This window comes from Sebastes umbrosus, chromosome 5, assembly GCF_015220745.1.
Source record: "Sebastes umbrosus isolate fSebUmb1 chromosome 5, fSebUmb1.pri, whole genome shotgun sequence".
In the NCBI taxonomy this organism is placed as follows: domain Eukaryota; kingdom Metazoa; phylum Chordata; class Actinopteri; order Perciformes; family Sebastidae; genus Sebastes; species Sebastes umbrosus.
The window spans coordinates 14,343,609-14,365,146 of record NC_051273.1 but is presented as its reverse complement, the minus strand read 5'-3'; the positions used below and the strand labels follow the sequence as shown (position 1 = coordinate 14,365,146).

The following is a 21,538-nucleotide window of genomic DNA, read 5'->3' as shown; positions in this document are numbered from 1 at the left end:
ATAGTAATTTACTACATTCTATGTAAAACAAGCCGCAATACATTGCGTATATATTCGATATATCGCCCATCCCTACACATTAGCTACGCTTCCTTTTCTAAAGTAAATTACTGTCACCACAATATAGCAGCAGAGGATTTTAGTCACAGCAGAAGACATATTAGACCTGAGGTTTTTTGCAGCAGCAAATGTAGAAATTATGAGCAATAAACAAACTACTCTTTATGTCAAATGTTGGGGGATTAAGACTAATTTGAATTCATTGGCAGAAACTAATTAATAGGAAGAGAAAAAGATGCCTGGAAAAGAAGTTTCTGTGCCAACTAATGGGGAAAAAAGGTTTTTATTATTATTATTACACACAAAGTGTAAACATGAACAGAGTGGGCAGGAGACTGACCGTGGCTTTGAGTGCCTGGATGCTGTGAGCGCGGGGGAAGCCCATTGAAGTGAGGATGGCGATGCTCTCTTCAGGGGGCGAGTTGCCCAGCGGGGTGGCGCCCATGGGGCTGTCGCTGGTGGACGGACCGGGATCCATCATGGAGGGCAGAGCGAGAGGTTCTGCAAAGTCTGAGAGAGAGAATAATAATGAGATGCTGGAGCTCTCTAGTTATTTTTAACCCAATCTGTGAATATATTTGTGTTGGAGGGTCAAAGTTATCAGATTCTAGACATCTATTTGCTGTTGCGTTGTGGCAAATAAAGTTACATTTTGAACACTGAGAGTACAGAAGTGCAGTTCCATGAAAGAAAGTTTTAGTGTTGTTGTTTTTAAACTAGTAAAATACAATTATTTTCAACATTAAAATTGTTGGGAAGTTCATAAATCAATATATCTGGCTATGGGTGACAAAACATCTGGACATACAGGAGGAACACTGCATGGATTTAAAATGAAATTCAGGAAAGACCTACACCTACCACCTACATTAGTTAACATTAAAAACTATTTGTAAACATTTACAGCCTCTGCATTAAATACATTTAAGAATACATCCTTTCTAATTTCCAAGTGAACTTCAATCCTTTGTGCACTTTCAATAGATTCAAATGAAAGTGAAGTGACCCTCAACCCGGGAACAAGGACACTCCGGCTGTAATTACTCGACTGCTGGTCATAAACACAGCTTTCATTACCGTCCTCGCCATAAATGAAAATGCGTACCACTTATCTCCCACTCCTGTCTCTCTCTCTCAGCCTCCTTGTCTCGTGTCCTTCCGATTACCCATAATACAGTTGTTTTAATGCGACAGGAAGAAGGCTGTCTTAATTAAAGAACCGCTCATGTCTGCATGTTAAGTTGAATTATTCCTAAATTGGTTATTGTTTAACTTCTAACATAAACTTTGACAGTGTCAATCTGTGTTCAGATCTCATCATCACAGCCTTTTATTAAATGCATTCATGAAGTGTATATGAACTCTGGCCCTGTTCAATAAGGCTCAATTTCAGTTTTTTACCAAATTTACTGAAAACTAAGTTGATAAATAAGTATAATAATTGAGTGGCCTTGCCTGCACAGTGCTTTAGAAATGCACCTTTTATAAGAAGGAGCCATTAGTTTAGTAAATGCAGCACTCTGAGATCCACTTCAGCATAAAAAGAAACGCATGTAAAGAAACAAGTTGAAGTGATGTTAATGGGAATGAAATAAAACCAAACAAACGTGGGGGAGGAAGAAGAAAAAGAAGAAGTAACTTTTGTGCAGCAGGCATGGACGGAGCGTTTCACATTATTGAGCCTGAATGCAGCCCATTCTGCAGACGCATTAGGCCCATTTCAAAACGAACAGGCATGGGGATGCTCTAATTTCTCTCCACTGTAGAGGCCCTTTACAGCCAACCAGGGAAATAAAAGTGACACGAGCCTACGCCTCGGGGGAGCGTCTCTACTGCTGAGAGGCTCTAGAAGAGACAAAGTCAGCCCAGACAAAGTTTCTGGTGATGATCTCTCACACACACAGCGATAAACACCTGCAGTGCACAAAGGGATGCAAAGTGTGACGCTGGCAAAAACAACTTAACTGTAATGGAAGAAGTGGAGATGTGACGCGTCTCTCACTTTGAATTACCTTTGTGCTTAAAAAGGTCCCATACAAATAAACTTGCCGTGGCTTTGTGTACTTGCTGCAGACATGTTTTTGGCAGGTTTGAATAGGCATAGAAAAAAGCACAACAAAAGCTTCACGTGAGCCGACTGGCTTTCTGAACTAGTCAAATTCTCGGCCGACTTGTGTTGCCTTGTGAAGCAGCGTCTCCATTTTTCTTTTCCTCGTTCGTTGTCCATATCTAACGCTCATCTCTTAGGGCGCTTTGACTAGTCATTGTCCTTTTGGCTAGACCAAATCAGAGTGAAATAGATACTTTTGGTTCGTTTTCTATTTGGTCTGGTTCTGTTTCGTATAAAATAAAAAAAATTATAATTTGCTGAGGGGCGTGTACGAAAGAGCAAATGTATGTTTTTTCGTCTTGAGAGCTGCCACTTCTATGCAAGGAATTGCAGACTTTGATATATTGCTGTTGAAGTTTCAGCTCTAGAGTAAAAAGTATAAACATTTGTGTCTGTTGATCTCTCCATATTTATGTTCCATTTGACTGCAGTGATGTTCCCTCACCAGGCTCCTCCATGTGGGCTATGATCCAGTTGAAGGCCATTTCTGGGCCCATGTTGCCGGTATAGTAGACCGCCTTCCTGCAGGCCTCCAGCGGGAAGCCCATCTCTGCCAGTTGCATTACCGCCGCCTCGTCTATTTCAGGAGCTGGGGACACGACAAAAACCAACATCAATAACTAAAAACATAGCAGTTGCTGATTCAACACTGCCGGTAACCTCCCAGTTTAAACAACCAAACAGATCTCTCTTTGGGCCTCATTAAGCGAAGAGACCAGAGGAGAAGCAGCCCCGGGGACGTTTCTTTATTGAGGGATGATTTATCAAGGAGAGAAATGAGTCTGGCTGAGACGAGCAGAGCCACGTGGAAAAGTTAAGTTTGTTTGGAAGTAGAGAGCAGCTGCAGCACCTGCTCAAGTATTCATGGTCAGCACCATTGCTTGGTGCCCAAAATACATTTTCTATGTCCATAACTTAATATAAAGGTTACATATTCATATACATAGAAATACTCACAGTCTATGGAGCCCATGGAGTTATCTGAAAGAGGAGAAGAAACATATTTCAGGTGATGGAACACAATGAGAACACACATTATCACTGGTTTTGTGCATTTTCCCTTGTTTGCATATGGTTTTGTGTACTTCCACTTTTAACATCAAATAAACCTAGAGAGAATCTTCAACATTTTTGGTTAACAACATCTAGGGCTGCTCCCTCTTAGTCGATTAGTCGACTAATCGGTTGTTTTGGTCTTAGTTGACTAAGATTTCTTTAGTCGATTAATCGTTTTTTATGCTTTTTTCATGATGATTTCCAAGAAGTTTATGAGCACATCTCTGGTAAACACAAAATTTAAAGTGGTGCTTTCGTGTGATTCTTCGAGGAGAAACTACATTTTACAGATCTGTCAATTAAATCAACTAATCGATTAGTCGACAAAATCCTATGAGTGTTAATCGACTAAGAATTTCTTCGGTAAAGGACAGCCCTAGTAACACCATGGCCACCGTCTCCCAGCGTGATTGTTAACCAAAGCGAACTGACCAGCGTGCGGTCTGCGGTGATTTTGGCAGGTCTTGAAACACGGACCCCGCCTCATTTGCCATGCTTTGTGGGTGTGACTTTTTTGAGGGATGTCATCAACATTAGTATCTATACAACCAATGTGTTTATGATTCAATTGTTTACAAGAGCACGAACTTGTTTACAATACCACAAAGTTCTTCATAGATTTAGCCTCTTAATTTTGGCCTCAAATTGCACCAAATTGAGGCATTTAACTTTAAAATGTACATTTTATTTCAAAATGCATTATGTTTCCAATATCAATGAGTAATCGTGTTAAATAATCATGATCTCTACATTGACCAAAATAATCGCGATTATGATTTTTATCATAATCGAGCAGCCCTATGACTAATATTGAACTTATTTCTATAAAATGGACACTGCTGAATCAGTTTGCTGACGTTATGACTCTTCTGTACTTGTCCTGTTGTTACACTATGTTTGAAGATTTACCATTGTGTCAAACTTGTCACTCGTGGTCACAGTGGCTGTTGTTCAATCATATTAGGGATGTCCCTTTACAGACAGGGCCGATTCAAGTTAGATGTCCTCAAGCTAAGATGGGAGAAAAGAGTTTTGTCACCACCTGCGGTGAGCAGATTGATCGGCCCAACTGTTCACAAGCTCTACAATCACAACTTCAAACCCAAACTCATGTGCTTCCCCCCTCTCTTTCATATTTTCACTCAATTTAGAAAAAAAAACTGATCAGGGTTCATTTTAAACACCCAGTGGGGATTTGAGATTGAAAAAAAGTTTAATCCAGTTTAATGCTGAAGGAGACAATCAGATTAGCAACCAAAACCGAAAGATCATTATCTATAAAGGTTTGAACGGCTTTTAATTGTTTGTTTTGTGCTTTTGAACAGAAAAATGGAATCACAAAAATCCATGATACATTTTTTTGTCTTCCATTTCCTTAATGGGCAGCAATAATTGAGTGAATGGATGATACGCAGACCAATGAGAAATAATGTGGTTCAAGCAGCATACAGGAAAACACACTTGTGCGATGCTGTGTAATTAATGAGAAGCACTGAAGCCTTTTGGAGACAGAAGGGTGACCAATGATTAATCACTGCTGATGCCAGCTGGGAGGATAATGGGCCAGTGGTTAATTTGCAACCGACAAAACCCATCATATAAACGTGACATAAATAAATCAGTTAATGCATTGAAAACAGCGCGGCGTTTCCTCTGACCTCTTTCCATTTCACAGTTTAAACGGCACGATTTACACCCTGCTACTTGTTTTAACCTCTCGGTCTGTAGACAGAGAAGCTCTGACGGAAGTCAACAGGGGACAAAACATAAGACTGTATATAAGAAGTGGACGTTGTCACCGTGATGTCACTCATTGGTTTGTGGACTGCCGTTTTGAAGCCTCGAATTCGGCATTTGTTGTCGTCACCATCCTGTTTTTTGCAACCAGAAGTGACACACGATGGTGGAGCTAAGTACAACCGAACGCTGAATAACACATTTTTAGGAGACCATATGTTATAATTAACATTCAAGAACTAAAAACACACTGTGAAAGGGTTAAAGTTGTATGACGAAAACATGGGCAACTCCCAGACCGGACAACGCCGCGGTAGCAACCTGTCAATCACAAGGTAGCCACGCCCTAAAACATACCCTGCTTTATGGTCTATTTGACTCTAAATGGGACCATAATTTACTAAATGAACATCATGCTGTATTGAAGAAGACTTGAAACTAGCGATTGAGACCATAAACTCATGTTTACAATGTTTACTGAGGTAATAAATCAAATGAGAAGTAGGCTCATTTTCTCATAGACTTCTATACAATCAGACTTCTTTTTGCAACCAGAGGAGTCGCCCCCATGCAGGTTGCCCACTGGGACAAAATAAGAGATTCAAATGACTCCACCCCGCCTCAAACTTACTACATCCATAAAACATTTACACATATTTTCATGCATTGATTTCACTGTGGCCCTCTAAGATAGCTGCGTAGCTTGCCGCTGTCAGACGTAGATATGCAATGCTGCCTAAGCAAGGTAGTTTCAGCTCAATGAAAGCACACTTTGTGTTACAGACTGAAAAGTTTCAAGTAGATACTGCACTCTTCCAAGAAGCCAATTTAATGTGTTTCATGTGTGGTCTGAGATACAGTAGCAGCTACGGCACATAATGTTCAGTCCTAAAATATTAAGGGGACATTTGGTTTTGAGTTTCCTGTTCTAAGAAGCAGCCAGCGAAACGATTCAGTAAAAAAAAAAGCCCTCCTGAGTCCAAAGGCTGCTTGCTGGTGTGTCTTTGCACTGGACCCCTTTTTGTGTTTGGAGCTTGAGACGGCACAGAACACTTTGTGCTTCACGCCTGCTAAAATATTAAGGAGGACACTGATAACTTGATGTAGCTGAACTTTGCAAACAACGGAAGGAGGGATGAGGAGAGGAATGAGAATTACAATCACAGAGGAGACAAAGACAGACAAACAAAAGGAGGGAGGCTGTAGTTTGACCTTTAGGAAGAGAGGCACACAAAAATGCCAAACGTACACTGTATGCAACGCTGTAAATATCACTAAACAGTCAGCAAACAGTCTGATGCGTCAAAGTTTCAAGAAAAGTAACAACAACACCATTTGAGCTCTAAAAACACACTCGCTGGCGTTCTGTTCCCAGGGAAGTGCATTACAAGGGGATCTTATAAAATCATTATAACTTATTAGGCTTAGCCACACTGTGAACACAACAACTTTTCAGTAATTGATTGAGCATGACGTTCCCGTGGGATTCCATTCAATATGCCCTTAAGAGAAAACCTGGGTGGCTTTGAGCAGAACATCATATTAGAGACAATTTCACGGATCATTTGTCTCTGTCACAAAAATACCCCACACCTCCTGAAAAGGATGTTAGGTAGCAGCTTGGCAACAACACACATCTGAGTTAGTTCTCAAAGCAACACTGTATTCCACTTTACTGGGAACAATCTGATATATATACTGTCTCATATGTTGAAGGTGTTTTAATATTCTGCAGAGTGTACAGAATATGTTTGGCAAGCTGGGTAAAGGTGCTCGCAGAAAAAAATGCCCTTTAAAATTAATAAAAGGGCTGCGAAATTGAACATGAAGGGCCAAAAATGCCTCCAGTAGTTAAGAGCGCTGTTTTACTGTTTTTTTTTTCCAAGTCGTTACGCATGAATGCAAATATATCCCTGTAGGACACTGTAGGTGAGTCATGGCAGCTTGTGACCATGGGATCCTTCTCAGTGAATTAGAAAAATGGAGCACGATCTGATCTGAAAACAGCTGAATATATCTGAAGCAGCGACAAATGTTGGCACCGGTGTTTATCTGGAAATATGCAATGGTAACGAATAAAGAATAAAATGTCAGATTAAAGAGGCAAAACATGTCCTTTACATTATCCTAGTTGTAATCGCAGTGCTATGCCCATAGGCGCAGTTTAAACTTTAAGGTTGGGGGTTCACAAAAAAGATCTAGAGGGAATGTAATGTGTACAACGCAGAGAGGTCTAATGTATTGGGATGCGTGTAGCCTACATATTACACCCTCCAAACAGAATACGACGCAAGCGAGCGTCAGTGACCAAATCAGTTTGATGGCATTGATTTCTATTGAAATGTCTTAACTGGCCGCTGCATCGTTTTGAGCTGAACTTTTGTCAGATGCTTTTTCTTTTTATTCCTGTTGCTCTCTTTGAAAGAGCCGCACGGATCAGGAACGGCTGATTCGTGAAGTTGAAATGAGGAGTTATCTATACGATACCTCCTCATTTTACAACAAACACCTAAATTCTGCTTCTGTTGACTGTATTGTGTGTCATTTTCAGTAAATGTCGCAGTATAAAACCTGTTTTCTGTTTAAAAAACACAAATGTTGGAAGATAGCAAGTACTACTCACCCATCTTTTAAGTGATTACGTATCTAGTCTGGTCTAGACCGCACAGCTGATAGGTACATGGTTTGTTTACATTGCGTAACAGACAGTGCAAATTTAACGATATGTGTGGACAGAGAGTGTCCGATGCTATCTGGATATAAGTAAATAAAAAGACCACATATCTATCTTCTTATCTTGTTGGTTTCTTATTCTGTCAAAAGTGCATAAACTGGACTTGTTCTGTACCTCTGGTGTCTTCAGGCAGCACGATGGGAGGCATGAGGTCAGGCAACTCCTCTTCACTCGCCTGCAGCCCAGCGGCCCGCAGCCTGCTCAGATCCAGAAAGTCTGGAACATCGATGGCCAAGTCTGTACAGGAATAGACGCAATAGAAAACTTAACTGAGGAGTGCATTGACATGAATTGTGCTCAGAGCCTATGCTGTAAATCTCCTCAAGCTGTGGTTCCAAAAGCATCCTAGCCTATAGACTTATAATTGGAGAGTAAGGAATCCAAAGCAGCATCTTTAATATCCTTTTAAAATCTTTTATAAACATTTAGAAATTGTTCTTTTATCAATGGTTGTTTGTTATTTTCTTTTAAAAGTTGCTTTTTTTCATCAAATCATTGACTGTTATTGTATTTTTAATGCATGATTGATTTTGATTTAAATGACAGTGTGTAGGATTCAGCGGCATCTAGCAGCATGGTTGCAGATTGCAACCACTTGAAAACTCCTCTGCTAACGCCTCCTTTTCCAAGACTGCGGGAACGTGAGTCACCGTGTGCAAAACCGTGGTAACGCTGTTCACCTCGCTCAGAGGCCATCCTTACCATAATAACACTACTTTAGGAGCAACAGAAGTCAGACGCTGGCTGGCAGTACCACGGTTTTACACTCTGTGGCTCACGTTACCACAGTTTCGCATGCGTGTCGGAAAACTATGGTGGCCTTCAGGTAACGTAACAGCGTTTGGTTTGTCCATTCTGGGCTACTGTAGAAACATGGTGGAACAACATGGCAGATTCCGTGAAGAGGACCCGCTCCCTATGTAGATATGAAGGGCTCAATAGCTAACGAAAACACAATGATGATGATTATACACTAATGAAAACGTAGTTTTGAATATTATATTCCATTTCTGCTATTAGATCCCCTGAAATGCTACACATTGTTCCTTTAATGTTTAAGTTTAGGTGATGCCATGCACTTATTTTTGAACACAACATATGTAAGAAAAACTTCACATAATCACATAATAAGTGAGGAGCCTCTGCTAGCTGTTGGTATAAGTTACACTCTACCCACAAAACACAAACTGTGACTGTGGGCCATGAAACACTCCCAAATATACTGCTGAAGATTTATATAATGATTTATAAATAGCAGGGTAAAGCTGAGTGAAAACTGCACAGAGTTAAACACTTTAAACCCTTGAGTTTGTTGGCAAAGCGATGAGGGCACACAGAGTTTAAGATGCAATTTAAGATGCTGCAAATCACTCATTTGAATTTGGTGAATTTTGGAGTGCAGACAAAATTAAAACTCCAGCAGCCCTTTATAGATATGGGCAGGGTGAGAGACGGGGTAGTTTATGTCTATGTGTCCGAAATTGCACGTGAAGCCATTCAAAAATGTACAGTTTCACCTGCTACTGTATGTGCCTTGTGAATTGCTGTTAGATGGTGCCCTCTGCTGGACATGTGCAGCACTACACATACTTATAATCGAGTCACAACAAACGTAGAGGCCAGAAAAAGACAGTTTAAATCCAAGGGTGAAGGGTGATCGATAGTTACCTAGTTTTTTTGGCACCCAGTCAACACCGAATGTGAATTTCTTGATCTGCAAAATCAGATACTCTGGGAAGGAGGCAAAACGGGAAGTTCTGCAGAGGAAAATAAAAATTTTGATGGAGAAATGGAGATATAAAAGAAACCATTTCACATGTTATACATACAACTGGTTTACATTTAAAGATGTGAGGTGATTAAAAAACACTGAGGTTTAGAGAAGTCATTCAGGCCCTTCGCTTACTTGACTCCGGCCGACTTGGCCTGCAGCGCCGAGCTCCAGAAGTCAAGGACGTTCTCCGGCTCTGTGAAGGCCTGCAGGCAAGCGGTGAAGGGGATCCGCGCTCTAACCGGCTCAGGAGGAGCCCGCATGTTCTCCTCAGCTTCCCTCCGCTTAGCCTCAAATGTCATCAGCTCCTCTGGTAGAACAACACAGAAAGACAAACACTTTGAGCTGTGCAAAGTGCTAACATCTGCAAAACTCCATAACATTCTGCATTTTAAAATTCTGATTTGAGTCAAATCAAGAGTGATACAAGTTGCATTTTAATATCAATAAATGATTTAAGGTGTTCAGGATGGCTGCTGACAAGACTGACGGCTTCTGCTTTCATCTACACTGCATCAGAAGAAGACTACCATCTTTACCGGGGTCACAAGGGTGCAACTAACAGTTATTTTCATTGTTGTATAATCTGTTGATTATTTTCTTGATTAATCGATTAGTTATTTGTTCTATAAAATGTCAGAACATGGTGAAAAATGATCAATCAGTGTTTCCCAAAGCCCAAGATGACGTCCTCAAATGTCTTGTTTTGTCCACAACTCAAAGATATTCAGTTTACTGTCATAGAGGAGTAAATAAACCAGAAAATATTCACATTTAAGAAACTAGAACTTTTACTTTTTTTCCTTAAAAAATGACTCAAACAGATAAATCAATTCAAGCTCTTTGTTTATAGTAATTATACAAGACCATCAGCTGTCACTTTTAGAGACAAACATGTCCTCCCTCACTCTAAACTACACAGCTCCCAGTCTGGCACAGCGGGGCCTTCTGTGCCCTTTCAGAGAAAAACCTGCTGATTCTCCGAGCGGCTGGTGCCACCTGAGCCCAGCGCTGTGCCAGCTGTATCGACCAGAGGCAGCTGTGGCTTCCTGCTGCAGCAGAGCATTGTGTGTATGTGTGTGTGTGTGTGTGTGTGTGTGTGTGTGTGTGTGTGTGTGCATGGGGGGGCTTCTTTACCTCGATTGGTGGCCATCTCAATGGGAGCTGGCAGCTGGATGCAGTAGTCCACCCGCTGAGTGTAACGAACCCGACGGGACTGGCAGCACTGAACTCGCTCCTCCACCAGGAAGCGGAAGACGTCGCTTGGGTTCTCCGAACCTGCGCTGTTCCTCTGTAAGACAGCAACGTAAAGGGAGGACGAGAAGGAAGAGTTTGAATATCTGCTAAATCCGGTGATGAGATTGGGCAGTCATATTGACTTTTTTTATGGCTGTCAAAGTTGACGCAATAATAACACATTAATGGAAATTTGTTTTAACGCATTATTGCAACTTGCGATTTTTAGGTTGTAGCGGGCTCAGTTTTAACCATGTCATACTAGCTTGTCACAAAAGGAGGATAAATAACGCTCCATGCTTACACTAAATTTTGGCGAGGGTACAACAGTCCCTTGACCTCTGACCTCAAGATATGTGAATGCAAATGGGTTCTATGGGTACCCACGAGTCTCCCCTTTACAGACATGCCCACTTTATGATAATCACATGCAGTTTGGGGCAAGTCATAGTCAAGTCAGCACACTGACACACTGACAGCTGTTGTTACCTGTTGGGCTTCAGTTTGCCATGTTATGATTTGAGCATATTTTTTATGCTAAATGCAGTAGCTGTGAGGGTTTCTGGACAATATTTGTTATCGTTTTGTGTTGTTAATTGATTTGCAATAATAAATATATACACACATTTGCATAAAGCAAGCATATTTGCCAACTCCCATGTTGATAAGAGTATTAAATACTTGACAAATCTCCCTCTAAGGCACATTTTGTAAAGATAAAAAATGTGTGATTAATTTGGGATTAATTGTGATTAACTATGGACAATCATGCGATTAAATATTTTAATCGATTGACAGCCCTACTTTTTCTAAAGTAATGAATAAAAACCAGTGATGTGAACCCACAATGATAAAATGGAGGTTCCCCACAGACTTTTTTCACATTCATTTTTTACTTTTACTTAATTCTTGATTTATATTAGCGAAATTAAATCTAATGGCAATCAAGCTGTCATGTGTCCCACCTGTCTCTCACATTGTAATGATATTGTTTGGTACGCTGCACTAATGCACCAATAATCACATAAAGGTTATAGTGTCTTGTGGTCTAAAGGCTGTTACAAATACTTTTTAAGAGTTAGCTCTGAATATTTAAAATACTGTTTATTGCTTCACATGTACCATGAATATGCAAAGCTTCTGTGACACATGACAGCCTGACTTTTCAAATGAAACTCTATCTATGAATCTATTCTTCGCTGGGGTCTATTAAAGACTCCTGGCACGACTTCAACCCAACTGCTCTCTGACCCACATCTCTTAATACAGTCATTCATAATGTAGATGTTAATTTAGGATCCGCCTCAACTAACCGTACCCTCCATAACTGCGAGTATTACATCTTTTCAGAATCACAGGCACATTAATCATTGTCACTGAGCGGCTCTGTGTCTCCTCGCTGCTTATGAACAGCAGGGGTCACTGAAGTGTACTGTGTGTTTATTTGAAGACCGTGATGAAGGACGGCATCCTGACTTAACACACCGGTTTGCACTGCAGCCTTTCTGCAACCCAGCCCTTCTATTCTAAGAGGCTACAGAAATACACAAGTTATAATTTTACTCTGGGCCAAGTATGCAGGCTGACATAGACAGAGGAAAATGTTGCTGATGGTGGTGGCTTTAGTCGCACTTACCATGTCTGGATAACTAAATCTGTGTCTGGTTTACAGGCAGCTGTAGAGGCAAGTGGACTAAAGAAGGGGAGGAGAGTGATGGACAAGTTCGAGCCCAGGAGCTGTAAGATTTCTACAGATAATGGGGCACATATTGATATGTTGCTGATCTTCACAACATGAAGTGTCGGGTCCGAGTCAGGACATGTATCACCGCTGAGGCAGAATAGGAAGCATTATCTACCCCCCCGTGTGTAACAGATAGCTAGGAGCTATATATATCCAGGTTGAGAAAGACACATCAGAACCCCCACTGTGTACGTACTAACCAAAGTCAAAAACAACCTTCCAATCAACTGCCTGTCCATGTGTGTCGGAGGTCAGATGTAACCCGGCCATTTTTGTTAAAAAAAAATTATGATTTCACAGTGGAGAAAATTCAAATTTAATGAGGCAGTCAGTTGTTGTGAGAGGCAGCATCCCTTTCTGCGTGTGTTTGTAACATTAACTGGATTATTATTATTACCAAGAATGATGTTTACCCCTACATATACTGTATATATTTAATTCTAAAGCTTGACATATCGTAAATGTTCCCTTCAAAGTTATAGTTAAAAATCCATCAGCTGATAAAGACCATGAGATGGGGTTAAAAACTAAAAAAAAAAGCTAGTAAGTGGACCTGGTATTAGGATAATTTGGACAAACTATATAAGAATAATAACTAGGGCTGCACAATTATGGCCGAAATGATAATCACAATTATTTGTTATCAATATTGAGATTATTATAGATTATTCATTGGAACAAAATATTTTTATTGCACTTTTACATTCAATAAACAGAGCAATGCTTTTACTTTTATGTTGAGCTACCTTTCTACTAATGTACAAATCTTTGCATCAAAATAAGACTTAAAATAAGGTTCTTCTTCACCTGAATTCAGTGCTTCTTTTTTTTTTGCCTGTAAAATATAAAGTATATTAGGAAGCGCTTGATTTGATTATGCAACCGAGTTTTCTATGAGCTTAACACGCATTTTAAATGTTAATATTGCAGTCGATCATGCTCATTTAATTGTGGGAAGCCAAAATCCTGATCACAATAAATATTTGATTAATTGTGCAGCCCTAGTACTAATTATTATATTACTATTATAATTATTATACTTTGTCACAGACAAAATTGTGGCTCATGGGACATTTTGAGCTGGTGGAAAGGACATGAAAGGTCAGGAGGTCACCAAAAGTCATAAGGAGACATCCTCTGAGAACTATTAACATCCAAATACTGCAGTGGACAATTCTTGACACCAATTTATCGAAAACTGAGAATGAAAGCCTGTTATGCAAACAGTGTCTAACAACTCAACACGTGCTCCTTAGGTATGAATGTTACTCTCATGATGCCACATACACCGACATGACCTCTCCATGTAAGCACAGCCTACTGGCCGTCGTTTCTGCTCATTTACATCACCTATTGTATGTTTTTAATATTTTGACGTGCACAGAGGTTTTAGCCTGACTCACCTCCACCTGGTTGATGATGTGTAGGAGGAACTCGTGGGCATCTTGTTGTCTGATAGAGGAAAACTCTGGGTGTCCCCTGCTGACCAGGGACTTCAACATCCGGGGAGAGACGCCCTTCTGCTGGTGCTGGAATGACAACATTTAAAAGTCACACACGCTGACAGACTGTGCATGAGCACCCACCTGTCTCAGAGGGACAAGACAGCAGAGCAGTGGTGAATATTACAGATAACCACACTTAAAGCAGCTTCAGGTGGCCTGCCAGTACCAGGCTCTCTATACAGGAGAATTACCAGTGAAACCAATATGAAGAACTGTCACATATAGGCCTTTTATAGCTTCAGCAAAGAACTTGCTTTTACACCATGTGAAGAATTTTGAATCTCTAAAATATCATATTGAGATAGGCTACTGTAATAACAATTTTACTGTGTGATCCAAAAACAATGATCAAACATGATGATGCTAAGCAACACGCAGTAGTATTGGCTTAGTTTAGTATGCAGAAAAGCTTCAGCAGAGACTGTAGAATAAAAAAAAATTGTGTCAGTCTTATCTGTCTGCTGGTGTGAAACACTATGTTCAAAGCTTGAAGTATCCATAACCAAACACAACACAAGCTATGACATCCCAGTTTCTTCACTTCAGTGGCTTGAAAGTACTCGATACAACTCAAACTACTCACGGCATTTGTCTTCATTTTCAGTGTTCATTCAATTATAATGCTAGTCCTACGGTCTTGATACTAGCAACCCGTAACTAGAAAGTCGTTTCTGTAGTAAGATGGTATTCTAGGCAACAGTGGTGGAATAAGTACACGCAGTTGCCAGGCAACAGTGGTGGAAGAAGATCTAAAGTAGCAATACTACATTATAAATTTACAATTCAAAATCCTGCATTCAAAATCGTACTGGAGTAAAAGTACAAAAGTATTAGCATCAAGATATACTTCAAAGGTAAAAGTACTCATTTGCAGAATTTCGCCCATTTCAGATTCATATATGGATCATAATGAGATATATGTATTAATGTTCATCACTTTAACGTTGTAGCTGGTAAAGGTGGGGCTAATGTAAATTATTTGATATACTGCTGGGAAGTTTAACCTGTAATCATATTATATCATCATTTAGTAATTTATTTATATTTTGTATTAATAATCTAAATCTGCAAAGTAACTACATTTATCAGATAGTAGTAGTAAAAAGTACAATATTTGCCTCTAAAATGTAGTAGAGTAGAAGTATAAAGCAGCATAAAATAGAAATACTCATGTACAGTATACTCAAAATTGAGTAAATGTACTTAGTTACATTCCACCACCACTGCCAGGTAACCAGCGGAGACTCCAGGAAATTGACATGGACATGAGACGGATGGACATGAGAGTGGTATCAACCTCATCATCAACTCTCCGCAAGGGAAGCAGATAAGCATACTTCCCAAAATCTCTAAGTGTTCCTTTAAATTTATACTATTGCAGTCACATATACAGTATACATGTTTTGTAATACACATTCATGATCAATTGATTATAAATAAATCCAATATGTGAATACATCTCCACATCACCCTGTCACACTATGTAGGCTAACCTCTATAACCACACAAAAGGTATCCCATACAATTTACCCCCGGAGTAGTAAACTTAAAAAGTAATTTTAATGAGAATTATGTAATTGCGATGGGTAATATTTCCTTAGCACAGACTGACCACAGCAGCATGCCACCTCCAGCCCCTTACCAGCTGTCAATACGTATCCAAACCTGACCCCTCCATCACATGTGTAGGAAGTGCAGGATCACCGCTCTGCCCTATCAATTACTGTGCCTGATGGGCTTAAAACAAGCCCGCGGCTTACAGACCAAGTCCTGGGCCCCATTATGCTTTAATGGCTTTTCCTCTGCTAGTTTCCTGGCAGCCGTATACTATGTGGTTGAAAAGGCGATGATTTCCTAGCATGTCCATTTATATTAGTAAAGCAAAACACACAAAGAAACACCAAAATAAATCAATTAAACAAGGACTTGGAGAGATTGCAGGAAGCACGAGACAATCATTAACCTCAGCTAATATTTGTCTCTAAATTAAGCAGTGGAATTAAAAGCAAAACACAATATTAGAGCTGTGCCTGGAGCTGTTCGTAAACAATTTGCACGTTTGGGCCCGCAGCCAACAGATATTTTCAGACTAAAGGAAAAAAGGTCAGAGCACAAGAAATCTTGACAATATAACTAAAAATCACATCTTCCTTTTTGTTTCAATCAACATTTTCAACATTCAAAAGCTCAGGTGTATTAATAACACAGATATACTGCGTTATGAAAAGTTGTTTCATGTTTAAATTGGGAAAACATCAAACTGACAAGCTGAAACTGTCTCTGACAACCCGAACAGTTTTGGACATTAAATGAAAAAGACTCACTCTGCTACCACTCAGTATCAACATGCTTCTGTCGGTTATGGACCCAGTTTGGGAGCTGGACATACCCAGTTTAATACCTTGTATTCTTCTTTCATCACCTGTTCAATGAGCTCAGATTTCATGGGTGGTTTGGAGAACTGGCCTGAGAGCAGTCCGTGTCCCAGTTTAGCCCTGTCGGACAAAAACAAAAGGCGTAAACATCACAACATACAGTCAGTGTTTTAGTTTAGTTTGGGGGATTTCTTGGATTACACACCCTGAGAGCACATGGTTCACACACCTGGGGCCTGTAACAAACCCTTCAGGAATATATCACTTTTCTATTCTCCGTCTTTTATGAAATCCCTCTGATTCGCAGACGTGGTATCTATAATTTATTTGTGAACAGTATATTTTATTTATAACATAAATTTGTTCCTTCTTCAGACTACAGACTAAAAAGTATTTATGAGTCAACATACCACACATTAACTGTAGGGGGCAGTCACTCAACCCATCAGTTTCATCAGTATCACTTTCCTCAAAAGCTCATATTAACATTCATAGAAATCTTATGTTGGTTTAAACACATTAAGAAGTATGAAAGCAAAATATATCTCAAGGAGTGCATCAGAGCATTGAGTTGATTTTAGCTGTAATATCCTCCCAAAGCTGAAACTTCTCATCTTTTCTCCTCACGTCTTTTCAACATCGCCTCTATGCTTTAGCCCTGATATAGACCACAGGATTCATTGGCTACTTATAGCCTGGTTTTCCATCATATTTTAAAAACATAACATATTTTAAAAATAAATAAAAACCTGTTAATATTTAACATAAGCACTGCATACCCCTGCGTTTACAGTAACTTTTTTTTAATTGTCATATACAGATTCACAGATTGAAACAACGCCTAAGCTAATAACAGACGTCTACTAAACTTTCACTTTTCAACCTTGAATAACCTTAATATAAACTAAACGTCTACAGACAAATAGACGTATAATATACATCTATTAAATGTATTTTCAATGTATATGATTTACATTAAATATAATTAAAGTACATGCCTTTCATTTATGTTATTTCAAGACATCCCTGTTAATAAATGTTTAATTATATTTTTAATCTTATTTAATCTTTATCTAACCAGGAAAGCCTCACTTAGATTAAAAATCTCCTTTTCAAGGGTTTCCTGGCCAAGATAGACATTTTATGCACAACATACACCAAAATGTATAAAACAAAAAAATAAATACAATAAATAAGACAATTTTTTTTTTTAATCATATTTAACCTGTATTTTTCCAGAATAGTCCCACTGAGATTTTAAATCTCTTTTCCGAGAGAGTCCTGGCCAAGATGGCAGCATAAAAGTTTCACATAAAAGCACAAATGACATATTTAATAACAAACCAGCAAAAAGTAAAAAAAACAAAAACAAAAGAAACATAAGAAATTTCACATAAAAGAAGCAAATAACAGATTTAAAATAAACAGCAAATCAAACATGAATTAGCAGGACATGTACGTTCAGTGTTCAAATAGTCCCTAATCCTGTTTATAAATATATAATAATAATAATATAAATATATAATAATATAATAATAATAATATATAATAATATAATGTAAAATGACTCTGTAGCTCACAGCAGGGTGAGGGTACAAAAACTTTAAAAGCACTTCCACCAAAGACAGTGACTAAACTAAACAACAGTAAGAGTAAATACGGTGCAGCACCAATTAAAACAAGTATTGTTTTCCAAATAATCATCAGACCACTGTGAAAAAAACATCATTTTCAAAATTATAGCAACAAATAATTGCTAATACAGGCTGAGCATTGACTTTACATCAGAGTACTATTATTAGTCTAAGTCTGGTGGTTTCCCCTTTCATATGTATCTGGAAATCATCTCTTTCTGTACTTGTTTATGCACAGTTGTATCATCTGTATTAAGTAAACAGGATACAGGGTAATATATTCATTTAATTTGGGTAATCCTACCTGCACATGAAGATTTATTTAACGCTCTACCTTCAGTACTTTAAATAGAGGTGTCATATTTAATCAATTCTCTCCTCTGAATCACCCGATTTGTGCTGACAGGATATCAAATACAAACAGGGACAAGTATAAACATGTTTATCTTGAACTGTGCCTCCGTATATGATACATTTGTTGTTTCACATATCTTGATATGTATCTCCTGCCTAGCCTTTCATCATGACCACAGCACCTGTCTGACCTCTTGCAACACACCGGCTTATATGACAAGGAATATGTATTATTTATTAGCTTATCTAAGATTCATAGACAAGATTTGGCCCTCCCCCAATAAAACTGCATTATATTCATAGAGTCATTATATATTTATTACAAGCATTTAATAACAGAGATACACATATGAAGTTAGTTACTGCTAATAAAACCACAGAAACAGCAGCAGTTGTAAATCACCTTCACTTTTATACTAGCATTATGTAACACTGGAGTCACTTACATTTGCGTGGCGAAGTCCAGGCTGGGGTCAAGGGGTGAATAGTCAAATATCCTCTGAAGATTACCCACATACCTAAAGATCGAAATACATGTCAGACGATGTCAGACGCTCACCTCAGACGGAGCACATGGGACGTCACACAGACACGAGACCATTGAAAACACACACATGGTGGCACTGAGAAGACACCAACACCTTCTGCTGGTGGCGATATAGGTTATCTAAATTCCTCAATTTGCGTCAAAAGAAGTATTAATCTGAGAGAGAGCTACACAATCAACAAACTAAAAATAATAGATTGCCATCAATAATTACAAGTGACCATTATTTTATTTTTAATTTATTTTTAATTTATTTTTAATTTATTTTTATTTTATTTTAATTTATTTTAATTTATTAATTTATAATTTTTATTAGGGGGGGGATTTATTATCATCATCATTAGTAAAACTGTATTTATATATTTTCTCCAATTAATGTTTTGTTTTAAATAAGTTATTTTTTGTGTTAATAATTTCCAATGCATATCTTTAAAACCAATAAAATTTTATCACAAAAAAATAAAACAATGATTACAAGCGAGCGAGTTGACAGAATAAGAAATGATTTACTTTAACCTTGAAGTAACTAAATCAACATTGCAAAAACTATTACAGAGGCAGGTATTAGGAAGTCCTTTACGTCCATAGAAATTAGTTTCAAATTGCAACTGCAGTTTCTCTCTCCGATGCCTCTGATGCCGTTTGTTAATGATGATTTTTTGTAAAAGAAAATTGTAGTTATTTTAACCAGTGCATATGCTATTTGGCCACAAATAATTTGGCCTATTACAGAGGTTTCCAAAGTCTGTGACTGTGGGCCTCCCCTCAGACAAAGCTTGGAAAAAGGCACCAGCTCACCCCCTGTTAGTTTTCTTGCTTTGTTTCACTCAATTCCTGGATGCCTGTGGGGTCATGATTATGCTACGATGTTACGATGTCACGATTATGTATGTTCTGACTGTAGGAAAAACTGTAAAATTCCCCCTAAATACTGCATTTCTGAACTATCTCTTTAACCGAATCACACACATTGGGCTATTCTATATGACCTCCTTTTGATAATTAATAATATTGCTTCACTTCCATTCATTGAGCCTCCGCTGAAACTGTTAGGAGCCTCCCTGAGGAGGCCTCTCACTTTGACGAACCTCACTTGCCTTTTTGTGCTATGAGTTATAGATGAATAATGTAAAAAAAAAAAAATTATAAATGATAACATATTGTACAAAAATAATACTGTGTCTTCCTTTAAGTGTACTCACATCCTCTGGAAGTCTGGGATGCTGAAGAGGACCTGTATCACTGTGCCGAGGTAGCAGCTGTTGCCCAGGTTTTTGACGCCCGTGTAACCAGAACCAAACACCGCTTTCAGCTTCATGCCCGACTCCTGGATCACCTCCCATTCACTGACCCGCGGCCGAGAGTTATTGTCTGTGTGGTGACCGTTCTCTGTCTGCAGGGAGAGAGAGAGAGATAGAGAGAGAGAGAGAGAGAGAGTGAAACCTTCTCCGTGGAAGCCTCACATTTTGGTTTTGTTTCTTCACAGCTTAGACAACTTACCTTTTTCTGCATCTGTAGCATGTCTATTCCAAAGTGTGACAAATGTTCTGACATATGGGGGTCCAGCACAGCTTCCTCCTCCTCAAATGAGTAGACATCTGAAACCAACGCATCAGTTAAATCACTATGATGGGCCCGATGTTTAATCTGACTTTATAGAAAAAGTTTAACAAATTTCTGGTCAGCAAATCCACCACAACGTGCTCCGAAATCTAACTAATTAAATCTCTGACAAAGTGTCAATATGAACTGAAAATGATTCTTGTAAGATACAAGAATTTGTTGCAGCGCTGGATTGCATTAGATTGTACAGGTGTACCTCATAACCTGGTAAATCAGTGTATATCATCCTCAAATCATGCCTTTTAAATACAGTATTATACATTATGAGATATTGTACTGTGTTTTCTGGTGTGACATTATAGGAAACTTTCCCAGAAGTTTCATTGTGTTAGTAAAACTAAAACAATTTATATGTAATAACTCGGATTCTGGAGTTTAGATAACCATGTGACGTGTCTCCGACCTGCTCCGTCTGGGGTGATGGTGTCCATTTTGACAGCCAGGGGGTATTTGGTCTCTTTGTAGTGGTCCAGAGCGTGGCCGTTGCCCCCGCTCCCATCAAAGAACCACTTCCCACAGAGCACTGTTCCATCTGTCAGGTTCAGCCACAGGTTTTCTCTCATCTCGCACTTCTGACACTTCCAGCAGCTGATAGCAAAGAAACAGAGACTCTTGTTACTGTTGTGTTGTTGTTTTTAATCATGCAAAAACTCAATGAATGACTGCTGTAAAGACATGATCAGATTTACATTTGAGTGGATAAACAAGGCAAACAGCAAGAGACAAATGCACTCATTGCTATCTATCCAGAAATTTGCGGCCCACTGTATAAATGGTACAGTGGTGTATCAGTGTGTCTTGGTGCCTTTCCTACCTGGGTGGGATCCTGACCCCGTTATCCAGCTGTCTGAGGCTCCTGGCATGTCGGGACACCTGGATCTCCTCCTCCCAGGATTCAGGCTCCTGCTTTTTGTAAGCTGATGGTGCATTGAGCACCGCGTCACAGGCGATGGTCACCTGAACGCCACAGGAAACGGCAGAGACAGAATGAACGTCTGGAAGTGGGTGTGATTCAGGTCACGTTGAAAATATATCAACCTTCTTCTTAAAAG

The 21,538-nt window shown here is 39.1% G+C and overlaps 1 protein-coding gene across 4 annotated transcripts in view; it reads right to left on the bottom strand.

The window, feature by feature from the left end:
• usp13 (ubiquitin specific peptidase 13) overlaps positions 1-21,538 on the bottom strand; it is a 58,669-nt gene that overhangs the window by 6,453 nt on the left and 30,678 nt on the right. For 2 of the 4 annotated variants that reach the window (XM_037768927.1, XM_037768926.1), the window contains 14 exons: positions 21,301-21,443; positions 20,890-21,074; positions 20,364-20,461; positions 20,066-20,256; positions 18,763-18,834; positions 16,343-16,448; positions 13,852-13,977; positions 10,606-10,759; positions 9,604-9,778; positions 9,366-9,454; positions 7,812-7,934; positions 3,128-3,151; positions 2,616-2,759; positions 401-570 (listed from right to left, as the gene is read on the bottom strand). In XM_037768927.1, coding sequence (XP_037624855.1) covers positions 401-570; positions 2,616-2,759; positions 3,128-3,151; positions 7,812-7,934; positions 9,366-9,454; positions 9,604-9,778; positions 10,606-10,759; positions 13,852-13,977; positions 16,343-16,448; positions 18,763-18,834; positions 20,066-20,256; positions 20,364-20,461; positions 20,890-21,074; positions 21,301-21,443 — 1,800 coding nt within the window. The remainder of the gene's footprint in view (positions 1-400; positions 571-2,615; positions 2,760-3,127; positions 3,152-7,811; positions 7,935-9,365; positions 9,455-9,603; positions 9,779-10,605; positions 10,760-13,851; positions 13,978-16,342; positions 16,449-18,762; positions 18,835-20,065; positions 20,257-20,363; positions 20,462-20,889; positions 21,075-21,300; positions 21,444-21,538) is intronic. The other 2 variants (XM_037768928.1, XM_037768929.1) reach the window with 2 other exon arrangements.